The sequence below is a fragment of the Bos javanicus genome, chromosome 15, assembly GCF_032452875.1.
Source record: "Bos javanicus breed banteng chromosome 15, ARS-OSU_banteng_1.0, whole genome shotgun sequence".
Lineage (NCBI taxonomy): Eukaryota > Metazoa > Chordata > Mammalia > Artiodactyla > Bovidae > Bos > Bos javanicus.
In genome coordinates, this window is record NC_083882.1 from 29,958,146 (window position 1) to 29,979,065 (window position 20,920).

Sequence of the window (20,920 nt, forward strand, 5' to 3'; positions counted from 1 at the left end):
CAGTTCTTGCCTGGAGAATCCCAGGGACGGGGGAGCCTGGTGGGCTGCTGTCTCTGGGGTCACACAGAGTTGGACACGACTGATGCGACTTAGCAGCAGCAGCAGCAGCAGTGTTATGTTTTCCCTTTTTTTTTAACTTAGCATTATATATTGGTCACTTCTTCCTTTCAGTTAAAAAGTTCTTCAAAATCCTCACTTTTTTTTCTTTTATTTATTTTTTTAAAAACTTATTTATTTTAATTGTATTAATATTGTATTGGCTTTGCCGTACATCAACATGAATCCGCCACGGGTGTACATGTGCTCCCCATCCTGAACCCCCCTCCCACCTCCCTCCCCGTACCATCCCTCTGGGTCATCCCAGTGCACCAGCCCCAAGCATCCTGTATCCTGCATCGAACCTGGACTGGTGATTCGTTTCTTATATGATATTATACATGTTTCAATGCCATTCTCCCAAATCATCCCTGCCTCTCCCTCTCCCACAGAGTCCAAAAGACTGTTCTATACATCTGTGTCTCTTTTGCTGTCTCGCATACAGGGTTATCGTAACCATCTTTCTAAATTCCATATATATGTGTTAGTATACTGTATTGGTGTTTTTCTTTCTGGCTTACTTCACTCTGTACAATAGGCTCCAGTTTCATCCACCTCATTAGACCTGATTCAAATGTATTCTTTTTAATGGCTGAGTAATACTCCATTGTGTATATGTACCACAGCTTTCTTATCTGCTGATGGACATCTAGGTTGCTTCCATATCCTGGCTATTATAAACAGTGCTGTGATGAACATTGGGGTACACGTGTCTCTTTCAATTCTGGTTTCCTCGGTGTGTATGCCCAGCAGTGGGATTGCTGGGCCATAAGGCAGTTCTATTTCCAGTTTTAAGGAATCTCCACACTGTTCTCCATAGTGGCTGTACTAATTTGCATTCCCACCAACAGTGTAAGAGGGTTCCTTTTTTTCCACACCCTAAAATCCTCACTTTTAACAGTTGCATATTATTACGTAACATGACTGTTGTTGCTCAGTCCTGTCTGACTCTCAGCGACCCTATGGGCTGCAGCACACCAGGTTTCCCTGTCCTTCACTATCTCCTGCAAGTTTATGACATCATATATTTAATCATTCCTGTTGTTGGATATTTATTTTGTTTAAAAGCTTTTAATGTAATGACTTTACTTCAGTGTATCTTTCTACATAGCCAGAGATGGAGCCAAGGTAGAATTACTGTGACAGAGAACGTGAATGTTTTAAAGTATGTATTGCCAAAATGCTTAATGAGTAAATGGTGCAATTTTATATTTTTATTAACATCAACAAAAAGAATTGTAATTAAAATTTTTGCATTACCCTTTTAATGACCTTTTTCTCTTTATGAAAATAGTATGTGTTGTAAGAATATTTAAAAAACACAGGTGAGCAATGCTAAAAAAAGTTAGAATCTTACCACCTAGAGTCAGACAGTAATTGACAACAGGTAATATACTCATTGCCATTCTTATGTGTTTAGAATCATGCTTGCTGTTTTTTACTAGGAGTATCTTGAACATCTGAGGATGTTATATATTTCTTCTGCCACAGTGATTTTCGAATTACTTCAGGTAATTGCAAAGCAGTTCATTCTTTCTGTTTTTTTATTCTTCCTCTTCCAGACCTCTTCCTGTGCCAAAGCTGCCTCCTGGGGAGCAGTGTGAAAGTGAGGAGGACACAGAGTATATGACTCCTTCCTCTAGGCCCGTGGGACTTCAAAAGCCAGACGTGAAGTGGCCTCCGGAGATAGCACAGAGTTCACGGTAGGTTCACAATAGTCCTGTTAGGGAATTCAGTTGACACCAACTCACTCACCTGCTTGGCTTGCTGCCTGCACATAGCATTATCCAGCCAAAAATAAAGCAGAAAGATGTGTGTAGCCGCTAATGTTTTAAGCTTCTTGCAGCTGTAAGCAGTTCCACTTAACGTTTCTTCAGCATCACAGTAATTTCAAAAACATACACAGCTGTTACTCGTAATAGGAGTCAATCTTATGATATTTACTAGTAGTGACACTGGTGAAGGGAGAGTGTTATCTTGATAGAATCAGGGTCTAGAGAAGTTGTGAATAAGTGACTCCTGGTAAGTCTGCAGATAACAGAGTTCTGTTTCTGAAGATAATTATGCCACTTTCCTTCCGGTCCAGAACGTGTGACTGTGACCAGCAGATCGATAGCTGTACATACGAAGCCATGTATAATATTCAGTCCCAGGTGGCGCCGTCTGTCACAGAGAGTGGTACCTTTGGTGAGTAGTCATTCTGCTACTTTATTGGTTTGTTTATTTAAATTTATTTATCCATTTGGCTATGCCGGGTCTTAGTTGCAGCACTTAGTTGCAGTGGGATCTTTAGTTGTGATGTGTAAACTCTTAGTTGCGGCATGTGGGATCTTAGTTCCCTGACCAGGGATCAGACTTGGGCCCCTTGCATTGGAGACACGGAGTCTTAGCCACTGGACCACCAGGGATGTCCCCAGTTTTGCTGCTTTAACAATCATTGATGTGCCAGAGGAATGAGCTGGTAATGTCTGGCCAATGAAAGCTTGATCTAAGTGAAATATTCTTAAATAATTTTCTTTGCAAAATATCTTTGATCTATGGCAGTAAAGGCCTTTCTTCTCTTTTATTTCTCACAGCCAGTTCCATTTGGGTTTTTCATCCTTCCAGGGCCTGGCGGCCCTTGTGTTATATGGCCTGGACCTGCAGTGCTGGCAGCTAGCTCCCTCTTACTCCCATTGCTTTTCAACATTGATGAAATTCTTGTGTGTGTGGGTGGTGAACACTCAATTCCCATGTTAACTAGCTTACCAAGTTGAAAGTTCAAGAAGGCAGTACATACAACAGGGCCCTTTGGCTGATCTTCCAAGGTGAAATGCAGATGAAAATATTGACTGAATGCTGTAAAGTGGTGCTTGAGTCTTGGATTTCAGTGGCTGTTAACCTTGGCCAGGGTTGCTTTTGACATATTTAGAAAAGTAGAGCTGCAGGATTGGTGCAGATTTTAGGTTCCTTGTTTCTTTTATTTCTACCCACAGGGCCACACAGTGTTTGGCCCATAATGGATATTCAGTAACTGATGCCATATATGCTTGATGAGTGGATGTCCCTGTCCTGAAATGTTAGAGAAGTACATTAGAAAAAGAGGATAACTGCATGAACTTTTGTCTAGGTGAAGGGAATTTGGCTGCAGCCCATGCCAACACTGGCCCTGAGGAGTCAGAAAACGAAGAGGACGGGTATGATGTCCCCAAGCCACCCGTGCCTGCGGTGCTGGCCCGCCGCACGCTCTCCGACATCTCCAACGCCAGTTCCTCCTTTGGCTGGCTGTCCCTGGAAGGTGATCCCCCGACACGTGAGTCTCCAGGCTCCCTCAGGTTTACCCAGAAATGCTGTGTGGCTCCCTATTTATATCAAAACAGAGATGACTGCCTAGGGACAGTAAGTCAGTAGCCGAAAGGAGTGGACCAAAGTGGGAGGAGAGCTGGTCCTGGGACCCAAATTGGGAAGTTAAAGCTGATTTAGACTGTTGAGAATTTTGCCTGACTTAGAAATAAGGTTATTCCTTACACCCTGGCTCTGCCTATGCTGGGGGTAGTAGGCTTTCTGGCTCATCTGAGCATGTGTGATGACAGTGGTAATTCAGCTTGATGATTCGGAGCACACACTCCTGACTTCTAGGCCCTGTCCCGCTGGAAGGGAGGCGTACTGGCTCTGGAAAGCACACTGAGTGGGCCTGGAGCCAGCCCACATTTGGACCTCGACTGTTAAGGGCTGTCCTTCTTGCACCTGTGGCTGCCTGGGAACGCAGCGGCCAGAGTTTCTGTCACTTTAGTGACGGAAGACAGCCTTTAGGACAGCTGGTGAAAAAAGATACATGGCCTCCATTGCCCAAACAGGCAGTGATCCCTTGCCACCCAGCCTTGTTTAATGCTTCTTCACTGTGACCTCGGCTTATTTCTGTTCCTTGATTTGTAAAGGGAGAAATCTAGTGTCTGCTCTGGCCCCTCAAAAATGTTTTTTGACTTATTCAGGCAGTAATGCATGTGAAAATTTGGTGCTCAGTGTAAAGCGTGTTGCAGATGTGTGTGTAGGGCAGCGTGGTCCCCGTCGGTAGGGCAAGTGCATGGTGTCTTTAGAAAGTTGTCCTGCCATGAGAGGAAGGCTGTACACTAAAACCCTTAAAGCTGTAAAAACCCAGCCGTGTGACTGAAGAACACATGGACCCGACTGACAGTGGGTCAGTAATATCTCATACTAACACATTGTTATTAGATGAGGCTTTCTCCCCACCCCCACCCGCCCTCAGATTTGCAAATATTCTCTTTCCGATTTCTTCCAGACTTCACTGAGAGTGCCCAGGTTCCTGAGAGGCCACCCAAGCCGTTCCCTCGGAGAATCAACTCTGAACGGAAAGCAGGCAGCTGTCAGCAGAGCAGTGCTGCCGCCTCGGCCGCTGCCTCCCCGCAGCTCTCCAGCGAGATCGAGAGCCTCCTGAGTCAGGGCTACTCCTATCAGGACATTCAGAAAGCCTTGGTCATCGCCCACAACAACATTGAAATGGCCAAAAACATCCTCCGGGAATTCGTTTCTATTTCTTCTCCAGCCCACGTTGCCACCTAGCACACCCCCTGCCTGCTGCAGCTTAGAGGACCGAGGAGCCGGGAGCTCTTGCTCAAGTAGCACCCAAAAGGGCGGCTAGGTTCCTTTGGAAACTTCACAGTGAGATCTTGCCCTATCTGTGGGGTATCACATCTGTGGTTCCAAGATTTCAAAGCAGTGGACTGAGGACGGAACAGCTAGGAGGCTTGATTCTTTTCTTTGTTTTAAGAGTGCATTTGAAGGTGTCCTTCAGTTCCCACTTGGAAAGAGTGGATTTTTGTGAAATGGTAGCCTACCTGGGGAACAGTCCAGAAAGCAAAAGTACTGTGCTGTAAATCCTAATTGAGGACTTAAGACTTTCTTGGGTTAAGGATATGGTTGTGTGCGTTTTGTCCGTCTGTCTGTGGTTGTGTGTGTCCTGTGATTATAAGATTAACCTGCTGTGTGTGTAAATTCCAGGCGGGGAATTAGCACAAGAGGTTTAGGAAGGAATCTTAAAGACTTCCATCTACTGTGGTTTTCTCCCCAACCCCAGTGTGTGTTACAGCTCAGACACTCCCCTCTGGCTTGGATTACCATGTGCATAGCTGAAGTCTTGTATTTTTAGAACACGTCCCCCCGCCCCGCTCTGTCTTTTCCCTGTCTCCTCCGCCCTCCTCCTCCTCAGTGTCCGTCATTGGCAGTGGGCTTGCTGTGATCAGCCTTACTGATGCCAAGCAGCTTATAGGATGTTCTTTATAATGTGTGATGGTGTTGGTTTGTTTGGTAGATAGATGGGAAAAAAGTACTGTTGCTCTGTCATTATGGTCCTGTTTGATACTCGAAGCGAACACTGGTCACTCCAAAGCACTGTTTCTATAGGAACATTGAATCTGTTTTTAAAAAGATGTTTTAATTATCATAATTACATAATGACTGATATGAGATAGAGGCCTTCAGATACATTCCATGCTCTCCCCAGAAAGTAGTCTGCGGGAGCCAGTTGCCTTGGTGCCAGGTATGTGTTCTAATGTAGGTCATGAGATTTTCTACTTAATGGAAAGGGGAAATCATTTGTTTCCGGCATGGCTTTCTGGCCCAAATACCATGAAGCACTTAGGAAGCTCCGTTCACACGCTCTCTACCTTGTTATACATAAAATGCACACAGCAGACAATAAGGATTTCTCTCTTCAGCTTTTCTTCCCAGTGAATTTCAGCTTATATGGGTGTCTCCCTGTGATGATGAGCCAGGTTATATTTTCAGAGATGAGTGTTTTCTTCGCTCTTTACGGAGTCAGGGGATATCACTCCAGGGTAGCACAGCATTCTGCTGACAGTTAGCACCAACCCTACACTGGTGCTGCCTGGCGACTCGCTTTTCTCTTCGTGCCTATGGCTTTGGGAATGTAGCATTTCCTTCTTCCTCCCCGTCCCCTTTCTTTTTCCCTTTAGCTCTCAGATACTCTTTAGTGACTGTGTTCCCTATGGTCTTTAGACATCACTGGTGTAATCAATGCCTTTACTGCACTCAGACAACATTGACAAGCCCTGCAGCTTGTGCCCTTGCCAGCTGGTAAAGAAGACTCAGAGTTCGTTGGTCTGTTCCTGTAGATGCTGCCAAGGGACCTCTTGATTTCAGTTAGTTCTCCAGCCTGAGCCTTTTAACTGACTTCCCTGGCAGTGGGTAACCTTCTTCCTGCTCCTTGATAAACCCACCTGCCTCACAATCTAAAACCTGGTTTTGTCTCACAATCCAAACAGAAATGACTTTGCATCTGTTTTCTTTCCCATGTTATCATCTTTGGACTTAAAGCTTTTTCTAACTCTTTTCTTAGCTTTCAGTTACTCCTAGATCTTTTGTTTTTCTCCTCTTGCCTCCGAGCCATTTACATTCCCAGAGTGGATGGTTTGGGGATTCTTGCTGAATTGCCGTGGTTACCCAGTGTCTTCCCTTTATGGCAGAAAATGACACAGCCCCCAGCAGGTGCAGGAGGGCCTGAATCCGGGTGGAGGGGGCAGAGGAAGGCGACAGAGAGTAGGAAAGAGGAAGCTGGTGTCTCCCGCTGAAAGCCAGTGTAGAGCTTCACTCGTGGCAGCGCTCAGTTTTGCACTTTGTTCAGATGTGGAAGGCCTAGGTGAGGAACTGGAAAACATGGCGGCAGCCTGCATGCCTCTGCTGCTGGAGATTTTCCTCATCTGCAGATACTGCCTGTAGCCTGAAGATCTGTCAAGAGAACAAAGCAGTGGTTCTGCAAATCCTTTGTCTTTTCAAAGTGCATGCAAAGTCTTCTTTGAAGATTATGTCCTTACTTATATACGCTAAAGGCAAGCTTATCCTTTTTTTTTTCATAATGATTCATTGGGTCATTCAGTACTCAACAGTTCATTGAGTACCTGTGTGGTTCATTGGGTCAGCCCTCAGACTCGGTGTTGAATATATGCACCATTACTTGGCCTGGTTCTTAGCTTGTCGGTTGTTTGTCTATGGGCACTCAGGGTCTCAGACCTTTCTGTGAGAGGTTCCTTTGGGTGCTCTGAGTTCATGCCTGGGTCTGAGCCTGAGATTGCTGAGTGAGCCTCAGGCAAGTTTTGCATGGCTCTTGTTTTGAGGATATTTCCAAAACCCTAATTTCTTAAATTTTCCCTTGAGGCACCAGTCACCCATGCTTCATCCTCAGTTTGTGTGGCAGTTTTTAATTCTTTGGTTCTGCTCTGAATTTAACTAAATTGCCCTTTGACAAGTGGGCTTTGAATGTTGCCATTTGGAGCAATCACATCCCCTTTCTCCCTCTAAATTACAAATGGTTCCTCCTCTGTTAGCTATCAGGTAAGTAAGGTAAAAACCACTTTGCTGTTTTCCCTTTGCTCAAATGCATTAGGCTCTTCGGTTCAGCCCTGCTTCCCCATGTCTCCCTGGACTGCTTTCCACAGCCCTCCTTGATGCTGGGTGGCTGTTTCATCCACTGCCCCTGCCATACTCCTTCCATTAAAGTCAGGGGTTCTCAAGGTGGAAAAAAACCTGTGGGCTCAGTGATACACCTACCTCCCTTTAGGTAAATAATAGATTTGGCAGTCTGTCGTCTCAGCATTTATCTGTTAATATCAGTAGTGGTATATACCTGTGGGTGGCCATGCTGTCCCCTAACTCTCTTTGTGCCCCTAGCCCTGCTCTGCGTGTTGTGCCATCCTTCTGTTCTTTTGCTTCTCATGCAGACTCTTAACACCAGGGCCCAGGGTGTGGGATAGTACTGCTAGTATCGTTTAGCTGTTTTGTGGATTTAGAAGAAAAATTAGGGGGGTTGCTATTTCTCACACTTAAAATATTTATTTCCTCTGTAGAAAAGTAAAATATATTTTATGGTCCAATCAGAAACCTCACACATGAATTTTGTATATTTGCTTGCAAAGTAGGGACCAGCTGTATGTTCCCTTTAACAAGATCTTGATCTTTTTGCGTGTGACCAGCAATGGTGTTAGTGCAGAATATTCTCCTACCTCACGTCATGAGAGGCAGAGGGGTACAGGCCGTCTTCCCAAACTGTAAATCTCCTCTCTTGCTGTTGGCCTTTCTGACTCTGCAGTGACCACTGCCCATGGAATAACGATTCTGACCATTGGCCTGGCTCTCACAGAGTTTGTGTTCATTCAGCAGGTAGTTCTGAGTGAAAACCATGAGCCTGGAGTGCCAGCTCTGTGTTCTCCCTGCCACCACAGGGCGGTTTACTGATGTTGAGGAGTTGTGCTTGGACTGTCTAGCATGTGCATTTGGCCCTAAAATGCCCATTCCCAGTTCACTTGTGCAGTTTATAGTCACAGCTCTGTGCAGACATACGTTTCCTTATAGAGCTGTCCTGGTTAAGAATCAGTTCAAGATGCTCCCTTTAACCCCTGTTACCTTCCTATAGTTTTGACAATGTCTGGGAGATTCCTCCATGTAAGTCTCATGGATTACCCACCATTTTTATGTGTTTACAGCCTGTTTGGTGGGTCTGTTCATCGGCTCAGAGTTGCACAGTAGGGCAGTCAAATGTTTAAGGAAAGCATCTGCCTATAGTCCCCTTTCCACTCTAGTGCCTTCCTTGATCTTTTTACTCAGCTGCTTGTATTCCTATTTCCCTTTATTAGGAAGTTTTCTTAGGACCCTTCTAGGTTTTCAATCATTCCACAACCTTTCTGCTAATCCTGTGTCTCTTTAGAAGGGCTGAAGTTTCGAGAGGAGGATGAGCACCTGTCTCTAGGTCCTGATGGTCCACCAGTTGTTTGGTCTCCCAAGAGCCAGGCAGTGAAGTAGACTGAACTCAGTTCTCAGAAATGTCAGCCTATATAGGAGTATGGAGCTTAGAGACCTTGGAACTTAGTGTAAGAGTCAACATGTTTTTCTCCTCCTGGATTTTCAATGCCCTAGAAATTTGATCTGAAGTATTCTCAGCATAAAGCATTACTATTACTTTGATCTCAGTCTACATTAGCAGCCTCATGTTAGAAATGCATGTTGCCACTTAATGCATGGAGGAGGGTGCATAGTGGAAGAAGGTCAAGGCTGTATATTTGACCATCCTGTTGAGCAGTCCTTCGGATACAAGAAACAGAAGAATTCAAGTAGAAGAAAGGAGGGAGTCATCAGGATGCAGAGTATCTCCCAGAACCCAGCGAAGCAGTACAGTTGATTCTGCATGGAGCAGAGAAACTTTGCAACTTGACCTTTCTCCTCCAAGTAAATCTGTTTGTCAGTAATGTGTGGCCCTGAAATCAGAACCCTAGTCCTCAAGTCCTCATGACCCCCCAGTTTTAGGGATCCTCGCTTTAACAGATACCCAGCTCCTCTTGTTCATATTCTCAAGGAAGCCTGTCATCAGCCCAGCATATTGATCAGGTGTGAACACCCAACCAGTCAGCCTTTGCCACACAGGGCAGCAGCCGCATGTTCAGGTGAGAAGAAGGGGCAGTGGGAGGTTCTGACTGGAGGTGAGAGAGACCCTAAATCATTTTGGGTTGGCCAAAAAGTTCGATCAGCTTTTGTGTATGATGTCATGACATGAAAACTCAAATGCACTTTTTGGGCAAACCAATACTTCAGTAGTAAAGTTTACCATACTGCTTTCTCGAGAGGGGAAAGGCAGGCGTGGGACTGTATCTGGGACATTGAAGAAATGCTTAGGTTAACGTTAACTTGGGTTACTGTCTTCACTGCTTCTTTATTGCCTGTTTTTCTTTCCCTTATGAGGCCTGGCATCCAAGATTTCTTCCCTCTTTCTTCAGGACCCGTTTCTTCTGTTCCAGAGCTAGTCTGTCCTTAGGTGACATTTCTTAGCCTTCATTTAATCTCAGGTTTCTGGCTGGCTTTCAGTTTCTTCAGAGAGCAGATCCCAAACCCCCTGTCGCCCCTGCCTGTGGACTTGTGGGCTCTCTTCAGGTTTTAGTGCTGAGAACATCCTCATTCTCCAGGCGCGTGGCCTCAGTCCCTCCACGCCCTCCTCCCCGCCCTCTTATCTAGTCTCCTCTGCAGTGATGTCCTCAGGCAGGCCTTCTGCGGTACCTCAGAAACTACTTTGCAGTGAGAATTTTATGACACTGGGACAGTTGCCAGGATGTGAATTAGGTATAGATTCCAGTTGAGAGTTGCTCCTGAGAGCTCTTTCAACAGGATGCATCTGTCCTCTCTGTCCGGTTGCTTCCTTTGTCATCCTGTAGTAAAGCCTTTATTTGTTGGTTTTTTAAAGCCATGCTTCTGCTTGCCTGAATCTTCTGATCTTATTTCTGTCATCCCAGAGCCTGTCCCTTGTTATTAATGCATTTCATAATTACTTACAACTTTTTAAAACTACTGGAGTCATTTGATGTACATTGAAGTCGCCTAATAATCCAAAGATACACACTGAGGCCCGTGGTAAAGGCTGGGGCCTGTGTGTTTGAAATTCCTTCTGGGCTCCAGAATTCAGGGGCAGAGGGACAGTAGTGCCACTTGGCTTCACCGAGTCCTAGGAAGTCTGGGTTGGTTTCAGAGAGGGAGCACCAATGTTTCTTATTTCCGGAAAATAGCCCAGGAGTGAGTGGGGGAGTCGGGGTGGGGAGAGCCAGGCCTGCCTGGGGGCCTCCTGGCAGTCTTCTGGAGAACACGGTGCCAAAGGGCCAGCTGTTGACTAACAGACTAACAACTGTTTGGACATCTTGCTGCCCCTTCCCTTGTTCAGTGCTTGAGAAAAATGTAGCTGACCACTCGCTGTGTGTGTAGAGAGCAGAGGCTGAACGCCAACCTACTGATCTGGCAGTGGAACAAATCAGAGTTCTCATGCCCGGCCCCAGATTCTTATCCAGCCCCCAAAATGTGAGAGGCGCCCTTCACAAATTCTCCTCCTGCCGCTGGATCACTTTGGGAGGCCAGGGGATCCTGCTCGGTACCGGCTGGCTGAGCCTCCGCAGGCCTGGCGCCGCTTCCGTGCTGGGCCCCGCGTTGGCGGGGTGTGTGCCTGCACCCAGCACTCTGACATAGGTGCTAGCGTGCCCTGAGCGTCAGTCCCTCCTCCCCACCTCCCTCTGACCGCATTTTGTGGCCGAGGAAGCTGCGCTTATGGCTGTCTGGAAGCTGATGGGGCAGGGGACTGCTTACAAGGCTGTAGACCACGTGTATTCTCTTCCTTGGCTTCTTCCTTCTGCTGTTGGGGTGAGTGAGCCTGCAGGCGCCAGGCCCACGAGAGTGGATGCCTCCTGACCTGCCCGTCTCATCCTCGTTCTAGTGTCTTGGCCTTGGCCTCCTGCTGAAATGTGTGGCAGGGGCATGGCAGCTAGGAGGTACCTCCTCCCTCTGCTTTCTGGCTGTGGTGACTTGGTATTTTTAACCTTATATATCTTTTTCCTTTATTCAAAACAAAACAATTTTTAGCACACTGAAAAAAAAAAAAAACCAAACATTTTGTGCCTTTCTAAGGCAGCACTGTATCCCAGGCTGCATTTTAGGACTTAATATGGAAATACCAGAGTCTTAGCTCCTCTACCTTGAGTGTCATTAGTTCTCTAGTCTGGGGGAGAGGAAGTGTCTCCGTGCGGCCGGCGGGGTGGCACCCAGGTGCAGCGGGTCAGCGCTCCCTTCTCCCAGCCACAGTGCTGAGTTGGAAGAAACGAGCATTGTACCCCAGGATCGTTTGGTTGGCTCCAGTCAAAACCTTAATTGTCAGGTTGGATGTTCTGTACTCAGCAGGAGACAGAACGTTCCATGACAGCCAGGTGTCCTCTGGACCGTCTCAAGTGACGCAGCCTCCCGATCCTGTCAGTGACCCACCTGCATGGAACAGTGTAGGGTGGACTCCCGAGAAGAGGCGGTTGTCTGTCTTGTCTTGTCTTGATGCTGGATCCTGAACTGGCCTAGACCTCCTGCCTCTCTCTTAAGACTTGGCTTTCCTTTCATTTGAAAACTTCAGTCATAGAGCATTAAGCAGATGGTGCCTCTGCAGGGGCGAGTTTTCCCCTGGGCAGGGCGGCAAGGACCACGTACCGGAACAGAAGCCTGTCCTCAGTATAGTGGCCACTGTAGGTTTCAACAACAACTAAAGTTTTCTGTATAATGACGTTTTACTTGCCTCTTTCCCTCTTCTCAGCTCTTCCTTGCCTATAACTTAATAAAGAATTGGGAGATAGAAACAGTTCTTTTCAAAGTCCTCCTTATTCAGGATTTTGACATTCTTGGCCTGGGTGGGGCTGGAGAGAACTTGATGCTTTCTCCAGAATGAAGAGTCCCATTTGTATATCAGTGTTAAAAATAAAACAAAATGAAACCTTAGATGAGATTTTTGTGGACTATTTTAAAAATGTGTCATTAATATAAAAAAATTATATTAGCAGTATTTAATCATTCTCACCTGTAAAGAATAAAACAGAAGGTAAATATTCTTACAGAGAATAGCAGAGCTTTAAGAGTCATTTTCATTTTAAGTCCATTTTGTTTTGCCAATGTATTAATGTTTAGAGGTTCTGTTATACTAATGTTATTTATTAATTTTTTTCACTTCCATACACAGTTAACTAAAGAGCTTTTTCAGGCACCCATGTCTGTAAAAAATATTTTTAAATAAAGTTTCTTTTGTTGTAGCAGACCAGAGTTCTTGCTCATTCCTGGGTCAGGGAGTAATACATTGGGGAACTATAGGGCCAGATGTATAACCCCACCAGTTCATCACCAGACGTCCGTTCTGCTACCTGGAGGGCCGTCTAAATGACAGGAAAGGGGCAAAAACTCTCTGCCGACAGCTCACCAGGCTCTGCAAGCTGGTGATCAGGGCAGCTGTGCTGCTAAGGAGCAAGGTTATCCTCTGTGTTAGAGCTCGAACCCCCTGCTGAGAAGCAGAGATGCCCTCTGGTCCCCGCTTTTTGGCACGGTTCCAACTGCAGGCCCCAGGCTGCTGTGGTACCCATGATGAATAAAAAACTGTGTAAGATTAAGGGACAATTAAGCTTTATTTTTCATATATATATATATATATACACACACAATATATAAAAAGGAAACAATTTGCAAATTTACAACCTAACAAAACTGTATATATACACACACGCACACACACATACACGCAGATACACATACACACCCCAAAGCTCTAGCCAGGCCCATTTCTCATCTCCCAAGTACCATTCTCCCATTAGAACCCTGGTGCTAATATAACTTTATAGCCTTAACCCTTGTAAAGGACAATCTGGACCTCATCTCCAGCCCCCACCCCTAGCATTCAGTCATAATGTGATTCCTAGAGAGGGTGGGGGGAGCCAAGTGAAAGGGTGCTCAGGCCCAATGGCCTTCACTCCGGAAAGCTGTGCCCGGCATCCTCACTGACTATCCTGTAAGGAACACCACCAGGTCCTGGCTTCAGCCCAGGGAAAGAAAGGAGTGTTGCAAAAGGGACTCCAGAGGCAGGCAGGCAACTGCTTCCATTTACTGTGGGGGGGTTCTCCCCACAACCTAAGTGAGGAGCAACCCTCACCCGCGGAGAGAGGCCTGGGCTCACCTCAGCCACACTTCAGCAATATGACTGGATTAGGAAGCCAGCCCTGGAGCAGGAAGTCAGCTCAAGATAAACAGGCTACCTAATTTGGTTGCTGGTAGAAGACCGGTACTTACATCCATAATGTGTAAAGAGAAAACAAGTTCTGTAAGAAACTCTCCTATGCATTTCTGGGATACTGAGGGCCCCTCCTTGGTCTCAACAAATTGAGACCGTGGTGGACAGGTCCCCAAAGAGGGGGCCTCCAGGGCCACACGAGGTCTTTCTCAGGACAGCTCGGGTTGTGGCCCACGTGCCCTCTGAAACGGGGTCTGCAGGTGAGCTGGAGGGGGGTCTTCTCTACTTCAGTAGTCCACTTTAGAGGCTTTGGCGACCATCCTGAGTGCTGGGGAGGAGGGTGAGCAGGGAACGGGGGAGGTTCCAGGCAGGGGAGGGAGCGCTGTGTGATTCAGCGGCTAGTGCCTCAGATCGATGTATTTCTCTCCCTAAAGATGGGTGAAGAGCAGAAGTGAGGCAGGAATTCAAAGACACAGACCAGGGTTTAGGTGTGAGCACTAAAAGGGAGGAGGGACCGAAGCCACAGCTGATGGACTGGGTGCAGCGCCTGGAGGGAAGAAGCCAGGGTGGGGTGGGGGCGGCGGGTGGCAGGGCAGGGAATGAGAGATGAGACCCCAAATCACACTGGGCCGCACGTCACACCTAGTGATGTGAGCCACCAGCGCCGTTCAGCAGTGGTGATGGACTGGGTCCTGCTCTTGGTCCTGGGGGCTACCTTCTCCGGGGTCCCTCAGCCACCTGCCTGGCCCTACCGTCTGTGAGTAGTGTTAGGGAGGCGAGGTGGGAGCTGCTCCCCATTGGAGACAGGAAGGATGAAGGACAGAGTTAGTGTTCAGCAACCGTCAGCCCCTGCTGCTCCCAATCCCTGAAGACTGTCAGGCTCTGGCCACAGGAACTGCCTCCTACCTGGTCTCCTGGAGCCCTCTTGTCACCGCTGCTGCCCTGAAGGAGGCCCATCTCTTCTGGGAGCTTATCTGACTTAACTTCAACTACAAATTCGCTCTTACGAGACGGGGGCAGCGTGCTGGGAGGAGGGAGGGAGGCAAGAGGTTGGCAACTTGAGGGCAAGGGAAGGGGGGCTGTCAGGAGGGATGGGGCACTGGGTGATGACGGGCCCTTGGGTGTTCTGGGCCAGCTCGGGGAAGGGCAACAGGGAAGAAGGGAAGCAGTGTGGTGGAAGGAGCTGGGTAGTGGTGGGAAAGCAAGTGCCCCACTCCTGCTCCTGACGGGCGAGTGGGCCGGGGGCTGGCGGGGCAACGTCCCCGAGGAGGCAGCAAGCTGGCAGCATGAGATGGGGGGGTGGGTGTGCAAGATGCCAGGTACCGTGCTTACATCTCTTGTTTGCCTGACCGTCCACAAGGCAGCTTGCCCTTCTTGTAGAAGAAATAGAGGACAGCACCCAGCAAGGCCAGGACCAGGACGCACACGGTCACAGCCACGATGACCACACCCTTGCTTTCGGGCTCTGTCAGCTTCTTCTCTGTTCCACAGAGACACTCGGAGTCACTCCCTGCCCCAGGCTGCCACGTTACCATCACTGCCCTGCCCAGTCCAGGGCTGATGGAAGGTTGGCAGCTGCCCAGAGCTCCCCTGAGCTGGGCAGGGCAGAATGAGGGTGCCCAGTCTGGCCCAGCTCACCTGTTGAGGTGCCATTGGCTCTGGCAGGGGGGCTGACGGTGGAGGTACTGAGGTTGCTGGTTCTGTTGGAGTCTGGGGTGGAAGACATGAAATGGATTGGGGTCAGGGGTGGGATAGGAATGAGCCCGACGTGGGCTGGTTCCCACCCCCTCTGCAGGACCCAGCCCTTACCCAGCTCCAGGAAAATGATGGTGGTGTTTCTGCCCAGGGAGTTGGAGGCCACGCACTCAGCGCCTGTCTCCAACAGCTCTGGGGTCACCAGGACGTTCAGGACACTCAGGACACTCTGCGGCTCCTGGTCTTGCTCATTTGCCTACAAGGAAGGCGACGCGGCTCAGGGGTGGGAGGGTGTCGGGCTGTGGCAGCAGAGCCCACAAGGGGACGGCCCAGCAACTGGGAGGCTGCCGTGTGCCCACTCACCGTGCCCTGGATGCTCCACACGATGCTGGGCCGAGGGTGCCCCGAGGCTTCACAGGACAGATTCAGCACCGAGTTCTCCTTCACCCACATCTTCTTCTCCCTTAATGCCATCCACGGGGGCCCTGCGTGAGGGCAGGGCGGGTTAAGACAGCACACTCTGCCAGCCCGCCACCCACTCCCGCACTAGAGTGCCCCAGGGCAACAGGTGATTTCTGGCCCCCAAAGAGCTTGAAAACACTGACCAACTCAAGGGCCTCACCAAAAATGGCCACGTTGACCAGCTGGGAGCGGTTCAGGCCGGGAACGCTGGGCACAGAGGCCAGGCAGCGGTAGCCTCCCCCTTCCTCCCGTTTCAGGTTGTGTAACTGGAGCGCCTGCCCCTTTGCCAGTAACTTGCCTGTCTGGGGTGAGAGACGGGTCAGAGGTCACTCCCAGGCCCACCCATCCCCCCAGAGCTCTGGGCCCACCTGGGTACCTTTTCTCTCAGCCACTGGAACTGAAGGTCCTGGTTGCTCTCGGCCTCACAGTTCAGAGTGAGGCTGCTGCCCTCCTGGCTCTCAGGGGCTGCGGGGCTCACCCGGACATCAGACACATCTGGGGGTGCAGCAGTGGGGTCAGGCAGGGCAGGGCAGATTGGATTCCCTCTTGCCCCAGCCTGGCCCCCCTGTCCTGGGCCCCCAGCCCCTCACAGTTCACCACCAGCTCCTGTTGGTCACTCTGCAGCGATGTCGTGGTCTCCAAGTCCAGGCCCTGACATTCATAGCGGCCACTATGCTCCTTCTGGGCGGGATCCAAGACCAGGACCCCGTTGTCATCCGTCCTCTCTTCCTCCATCTCCCTGGTGTGGAGGTTCTGGGAGAGGACGAAGGCATGATCAGAGCGGACCTCCAGCCATTCCTGCATGCCCGCCTCCACCCAGAACAGAGGGTTCCGCACCTGCTTGATGATGCTGAAGTGGGGCTGGGGGTTGCCATCAGCCAAACACCTGATTTCCACACGGTCCCCCTCCTTCAGCATCCCCTCAGGCTCCACTTCCAACCACACTCTCTCTGCCGGGTCTGCACAGGCAAAGGGGACAGTCCTCAGCCCAAGAGCGGCCTCTGCGCCAGGAGGGCAGAAGCTTGCAGGACTCAGCCCCACTGTGAAGAGTCGGTACTCACAGAAAACAGGGACGGTGACCTCCTTAGATTCTTTCATGTGGTTCCCGCTGGGCAGCCGGTAGCTGAGCTCACAGTAAAACTGGGCATCTTTGTCCTCCTTGGACACCTGTGCCTGCAGAACGCTGCGCAAGGTAAACAGACCATTCGACTCCTCCGTCTGGGATGACTGGATGTGGACCCCTGGGCAGGGAGGAAGGGGAGAAGGGTTCGGTGGGTCTCAGCTCCACCTCCATCCCCACCCTGTGGTGTCCTGAGTCGGGGAAGGAGTGGCAGGGGAGCCGCTGTAGAGGGCCATGGATCCTTATGAATGCCACCTGCAGCCGTTCAACCCAGCTATTTACTGCTTGTTATCTACCCTAAACACACATGGGCACTCATACAAGGGTGTGTGCAAATAATACTGCAGTGATTTAAAAATAAAGAGAAAACACTCTGGACGTCTACTAACCAGAATGAATGGTGAGCTAGACCATATTATAGCTATATTATATATTACATTATAGCTCAGCCATGTGAAGTGCTGGGCAGTAGGTAAACGATCAGGTAGATCTAAACAGAGCGATCCAGCAAGATTTCCGGGACTTGTTGTCAAAAGGGAAACAGTGTAGGGCAGGCCGTGCCCTTCAGATCAGGGTTTCTCTACCTCAGCACTGAGATTTGGAGCCAGAAGTACTCTGTGCCCTGTGGGATGTTTACAGCATCCTTGGCCTCACTAACCGCCCCCCCCACCAGATGCCAGTTGCATCTCTCCATTTGCAACAACCAAAAATATTTCCAGACACTGCCAAGTGTCCCAGAGGAGAGCAAGATCAGCCTTAGAAGAGAACCACTGATTTAAGTAATAAAAAACAAAACCCTATATAGTCCTAGACATATTTACATGTGTGAGTAAGGACCTAGAAATAGGCTTGAAAGAACACATGCACACTGGCAGCAGAGATATTTCTGGGAGGGGGGTCTGGGGCAGGAAGGAAATTTTCCTTCTAGATTTTCTGAAGAGTTTGAACTCTAATGATAATATTTTCATGGATGGCTTGTGTACTTGAAAAAAGAAAAGTACAAGAGTGATTCCCCTGGCGGTCCAGTGATTAAAGACTCCGTGCTCCCAACGCAGGGGTCATGGGTTTCGTTCCTGGTCGGGGAGCTAAGATCCGGCATGCCTCACAGCAAAGGAAAAGTGCAAAGTGGCCCCCATACAGTGCCACAAGCACGGCTTCTAAGGGCAGAGAGGGTGACTTACGGTTCTTCTCCTCCTTCAGGGACTGGCCGTTCTTGTACCAGGTGACTTGAGGAACAGGGTACCCATTCCTTCCGACACAGGTGGCAACCTAAGGAGGACAGGGTGTGAGTCTTCCTAACTCTGTGACCCGGCCAAGCTACCCTCTCTGAGCTCCTGCCTACCCGCCTCCCCCAACCCCGGGCCACCCCAGCAGACCTCACCTCCACAGGCTCCTCACTGTTCACAGAAATGCCCAAGGTATTGACCTGGATGCTTGGCTCCTCCGGAGCTTCTACAAGGGAGAGAGATGGGGAGGCGTGTGGGCCCACCGCTTCCCATGCCCCACGCTGCCCACAAGGCACGGACAGGGCACTCACTGTAGACACGGAGCCGGATGCGGTGCTCCTGAGCCCGGCGCTTGCCCTGGCACGTGAAGATGCGGTCATCGTGGGGGGTGACACCGGTCAGGACCAGAGTAGTCCCTTTGTCCTGGAGGCTGAGCCGGTTGTGGTACTCCCCAGGCTCACTCTGGCCCTGGCCCTGACGGACACGGAAGATGAGCATCCGCTTCTCCTTGTGGACCTGAGCGGAGGCAGCAGGGCGGGGGTGAGGGTCCTGGGGTTACATGAAGGGCAGGGCCTCCCGCCCCTGCTGCCCTCTTCTGCACTCACAGAAAACCAGTCCACGTGGCTGAGGTTGCCCTGGGCGTGGGAGAGGCCACACTTCAGAAGGGCTGTGTGGCCCACTTCCACCTCCACCAGTTCGGGCTCCGGCTGCTCGGCCTCTCCGGGCACACCTGGGGGGGTCGGGGGGGGGGCACCAGCTGCTGAGTGAGCTCCAGCTGCTCACCATGCCCTTCGCTCACACCCGCTTGCAGCAGCTGTTCTCTCTGCCACTTCAATGAGGGTTCGAAGGGCACGCTGTCCTCTCTAAGCCTCAACCACTCTGTATGATCCCCAACCTGGGGAACGGCCCTCTCCTGGCTCAAGGGAGCTGGGGATGGACATTTCTGGTCACTAGAGCAGAGACCCTGAGCGCCAGGAACTCCCAGATGAGGCTGGCAGAGGGTGGGCCAAGAGGAAGGCCCCTTTCCTTCCAGGCCCCCTCCTCCCTGGGTGAGCTCAGAGTGAGGGAATGCAAGGCATCTGCCAGGCCCAGGCACACAGGCCCTTTTTGTCCCCACACCCAGGGTAAGACATCACTACTCTACCCTTTGCCCCCCAACGCCCCCCCATAAGACCCCAATGGACAACCCTGGTCAGGAGACCCCTATCTCCTACTCCGTGAGCAGCACCTCTGTGAATTCCCACACTCTCAGGGGACCCCATCCTGGGAGTCTTGTGAGTACAGGATGGGTCAGAGTCATGGAGGGGCCAAAATCTATCCCTGGGGTCGGGGGCAGGGGTCAGGGCAAGGGCCAGGCAGTGGGCAAGAGTGACGTCAGCGGTGCCAGTGTCCTGCCCGCCCCACAAGGAGGTGATGTCACTCCATACCATCTGGTTGGACTCGGGTGCCTGGGTGGTTGCCCTGAGCTGGCTCCCATACAATGAGGGCAGATGGAGTGGTCTTCAGCCCAGAGCAAAAGCCTCAGCTCCCTGACTCGGTTTCCCCAGCGCTAGAAGAAGGGGGCAGGGTGGGGCTGGACCTTCTGCAGCACTGGAGCCCCATGCAGCCCTTTTCCCTCCATCCCCCATAAAGGTTTTGAAGGCAGCAACCGAGGTACCCCAGGGACACTGTTGGCATGGGCACGAAGCCATGGCATTGGGTATTGCCCAGACCTCCCCTTTCCCAGCCAGCCAGCGGCTAGAACTCGGGAAACAGAGCCAAGAGAAACGAGCGACACCACTGCGGCCATACAAGGGTAGGGTGAGCTCGGGAGCGCCCAGCTCCTAGGCAGTTTCAGAGAAAAATTCCGAGGTGCAGGGGCCCTTTTCCCACCTGAATCTGGTCCCATTCCGGGAGGTGTAACAAGTCTGGGGCGCTCGCACTCTGGGACTCCACGATCCCTAGTCCCTGCCACCTGTGACCCCGTCACCCGGGTAGGCGCGAGGGGACCCACACGGCGCTCCAGCCTTTGCCAACGCCCTGGCAGGGCGGGAGCCGCCGTTCCTCCCCCTCTCGCTCACCTCTAGCCTGGCTCGAAGCCCAGGCGGGAGAGGGAGGGGTCGGTGCACCCCTCCAGCTAAGAAAGCTGCGTTTTCCAGCAACAGGCGGGCGCGGAATTCAGGATTTGGGGATGCGCTGTAGCTGCCCTCCCGCCCAGGCTCCAATCACGCTCCCCGCCCCCCGCCCCCGAGAAAGTACCTGAAGGAAAGCTCTCCCCAGAGCCCGAAGGGACTCTACTCCGCCCCTTCCCGCTCCAGGCAGCAGCCCCCTCCCCGTCTCCCCAGTCCTGCTCCCGGGATGGTCTGGAACAGAGGCTGCAAACTGGCCACAAAGAAGAGTTGTACGCGCGCAAGGCGCCGGGTGCCGGGGACCCGGAGAGGAGGAACGCACGCCGCCGCGCAAAGCCCCGGCCCCCGCCGGGATGCAGGCTCTGTTCCCGGGCACGCTCCGCCGAAGACCGCCCGGCCGGACCGTTCGGGGTGCGGGGCCCCAGCGAGCTCACTCACCCGCGGCGCGGCGAGAACAGCAGCAGACGGCGAGCAGGAAAGCGCAGATGAGCCCGGACCGTCCCATGCTTCCCGGCCGGAGGGCGAGAGCCAAGTGAGGGAGCGTGCGGCCGCCGGGGGCTGACGTCAGGGGGGCGGGGGAGGGGGCCCGGGCGCCCGGGCCGCCCGCCACGCCCCGCGCAGCCCACCCCCCCGCCCGGCGCGCCGC

General features: G+C 51.0%; 2 protein-coding genes across 4 annotated transcripts in view; one reads left to right on the plus strand and one right to left on the minus strand.

Moving 5' to 3' along the window:
• CBL (Cbl proto-oncogene) overlaps positions 1-12,698 on the plus strand; it is a 96,388-nt gene extending 83,690 nt beyond the window's left edge. For both annotated transcript variants that reach the window (XM_061440564.1, XM_061440565.1), the window contains 4 exons: positions 1,659-1,799; positions 2,183-2,283; positions 3,206-3,388; positions 4,376-12,698. In XM_061440564.1, coding sequence (XP_061296548.1) covers positions 1,659-1,799; positions 2,183-2,283; positions 3,206-3,388; positions 4,376-4,656 — 706 coding nt within the window. In that variant the 3' untranslated portion in view covers positions 4,657-12,698. The remainder of the gene's footprint in view (positions 1-1,658; positions 1,800-2,182; positions 2,284-3,205; positions 3,389-4,375) is intronic.
• A 347-nt stretch (positions 12,699-13,045) lies between these two features.
• MCAM (melanoma cell adhesion molecule) lies at positions 13,046-20,864 on the minus strand. 2 transcript variants are annotated; one of them, XM_061440566.1, is made up of 16 exons: positions 20,713-20,864; positions 18,772-18,896; positions 18,478-18,682; positions 18,322-18,392; positions 18,122-18,209; positions 16,882-17,061; positions 16,658-16,779; positions 16,411-16,573; positions 16,197-16,315; positions 15,981-16,122; positions 15,722-15,843; positions 15,473-15,614; positions 15,302-15,373; positions 14,996-15,143; positions 14,570-14,687; positions 13,046-14,091 (listed from the first exon to the last, which is right to left on the minus strand). In XM_061440566.1, the coding sequence occupies exons 1-16, from the start codon at positions 20,777-20,779 to the stop codon at positions 14,062-14,064; spliced, it is 1,914 nt and encodes a 637-aa protein (XP_061296550.1). In that variant the 5' UTR covers positions 20,780-20,864; the 3' UTR covers positions 13,046-14,061. The 2 variants fall into 2 exon arrangements, with proteins under 2 accessions (XP_061296550.1, XP_061296551.1); XM_061440567.1 differs by lacking the exon at positions 14,570-14,687 and having other exon boundaries at positions 20,713-20,840.
• Between the last annotated feature and the right edge of the window lie 56 nt (positions 20,865-20,920).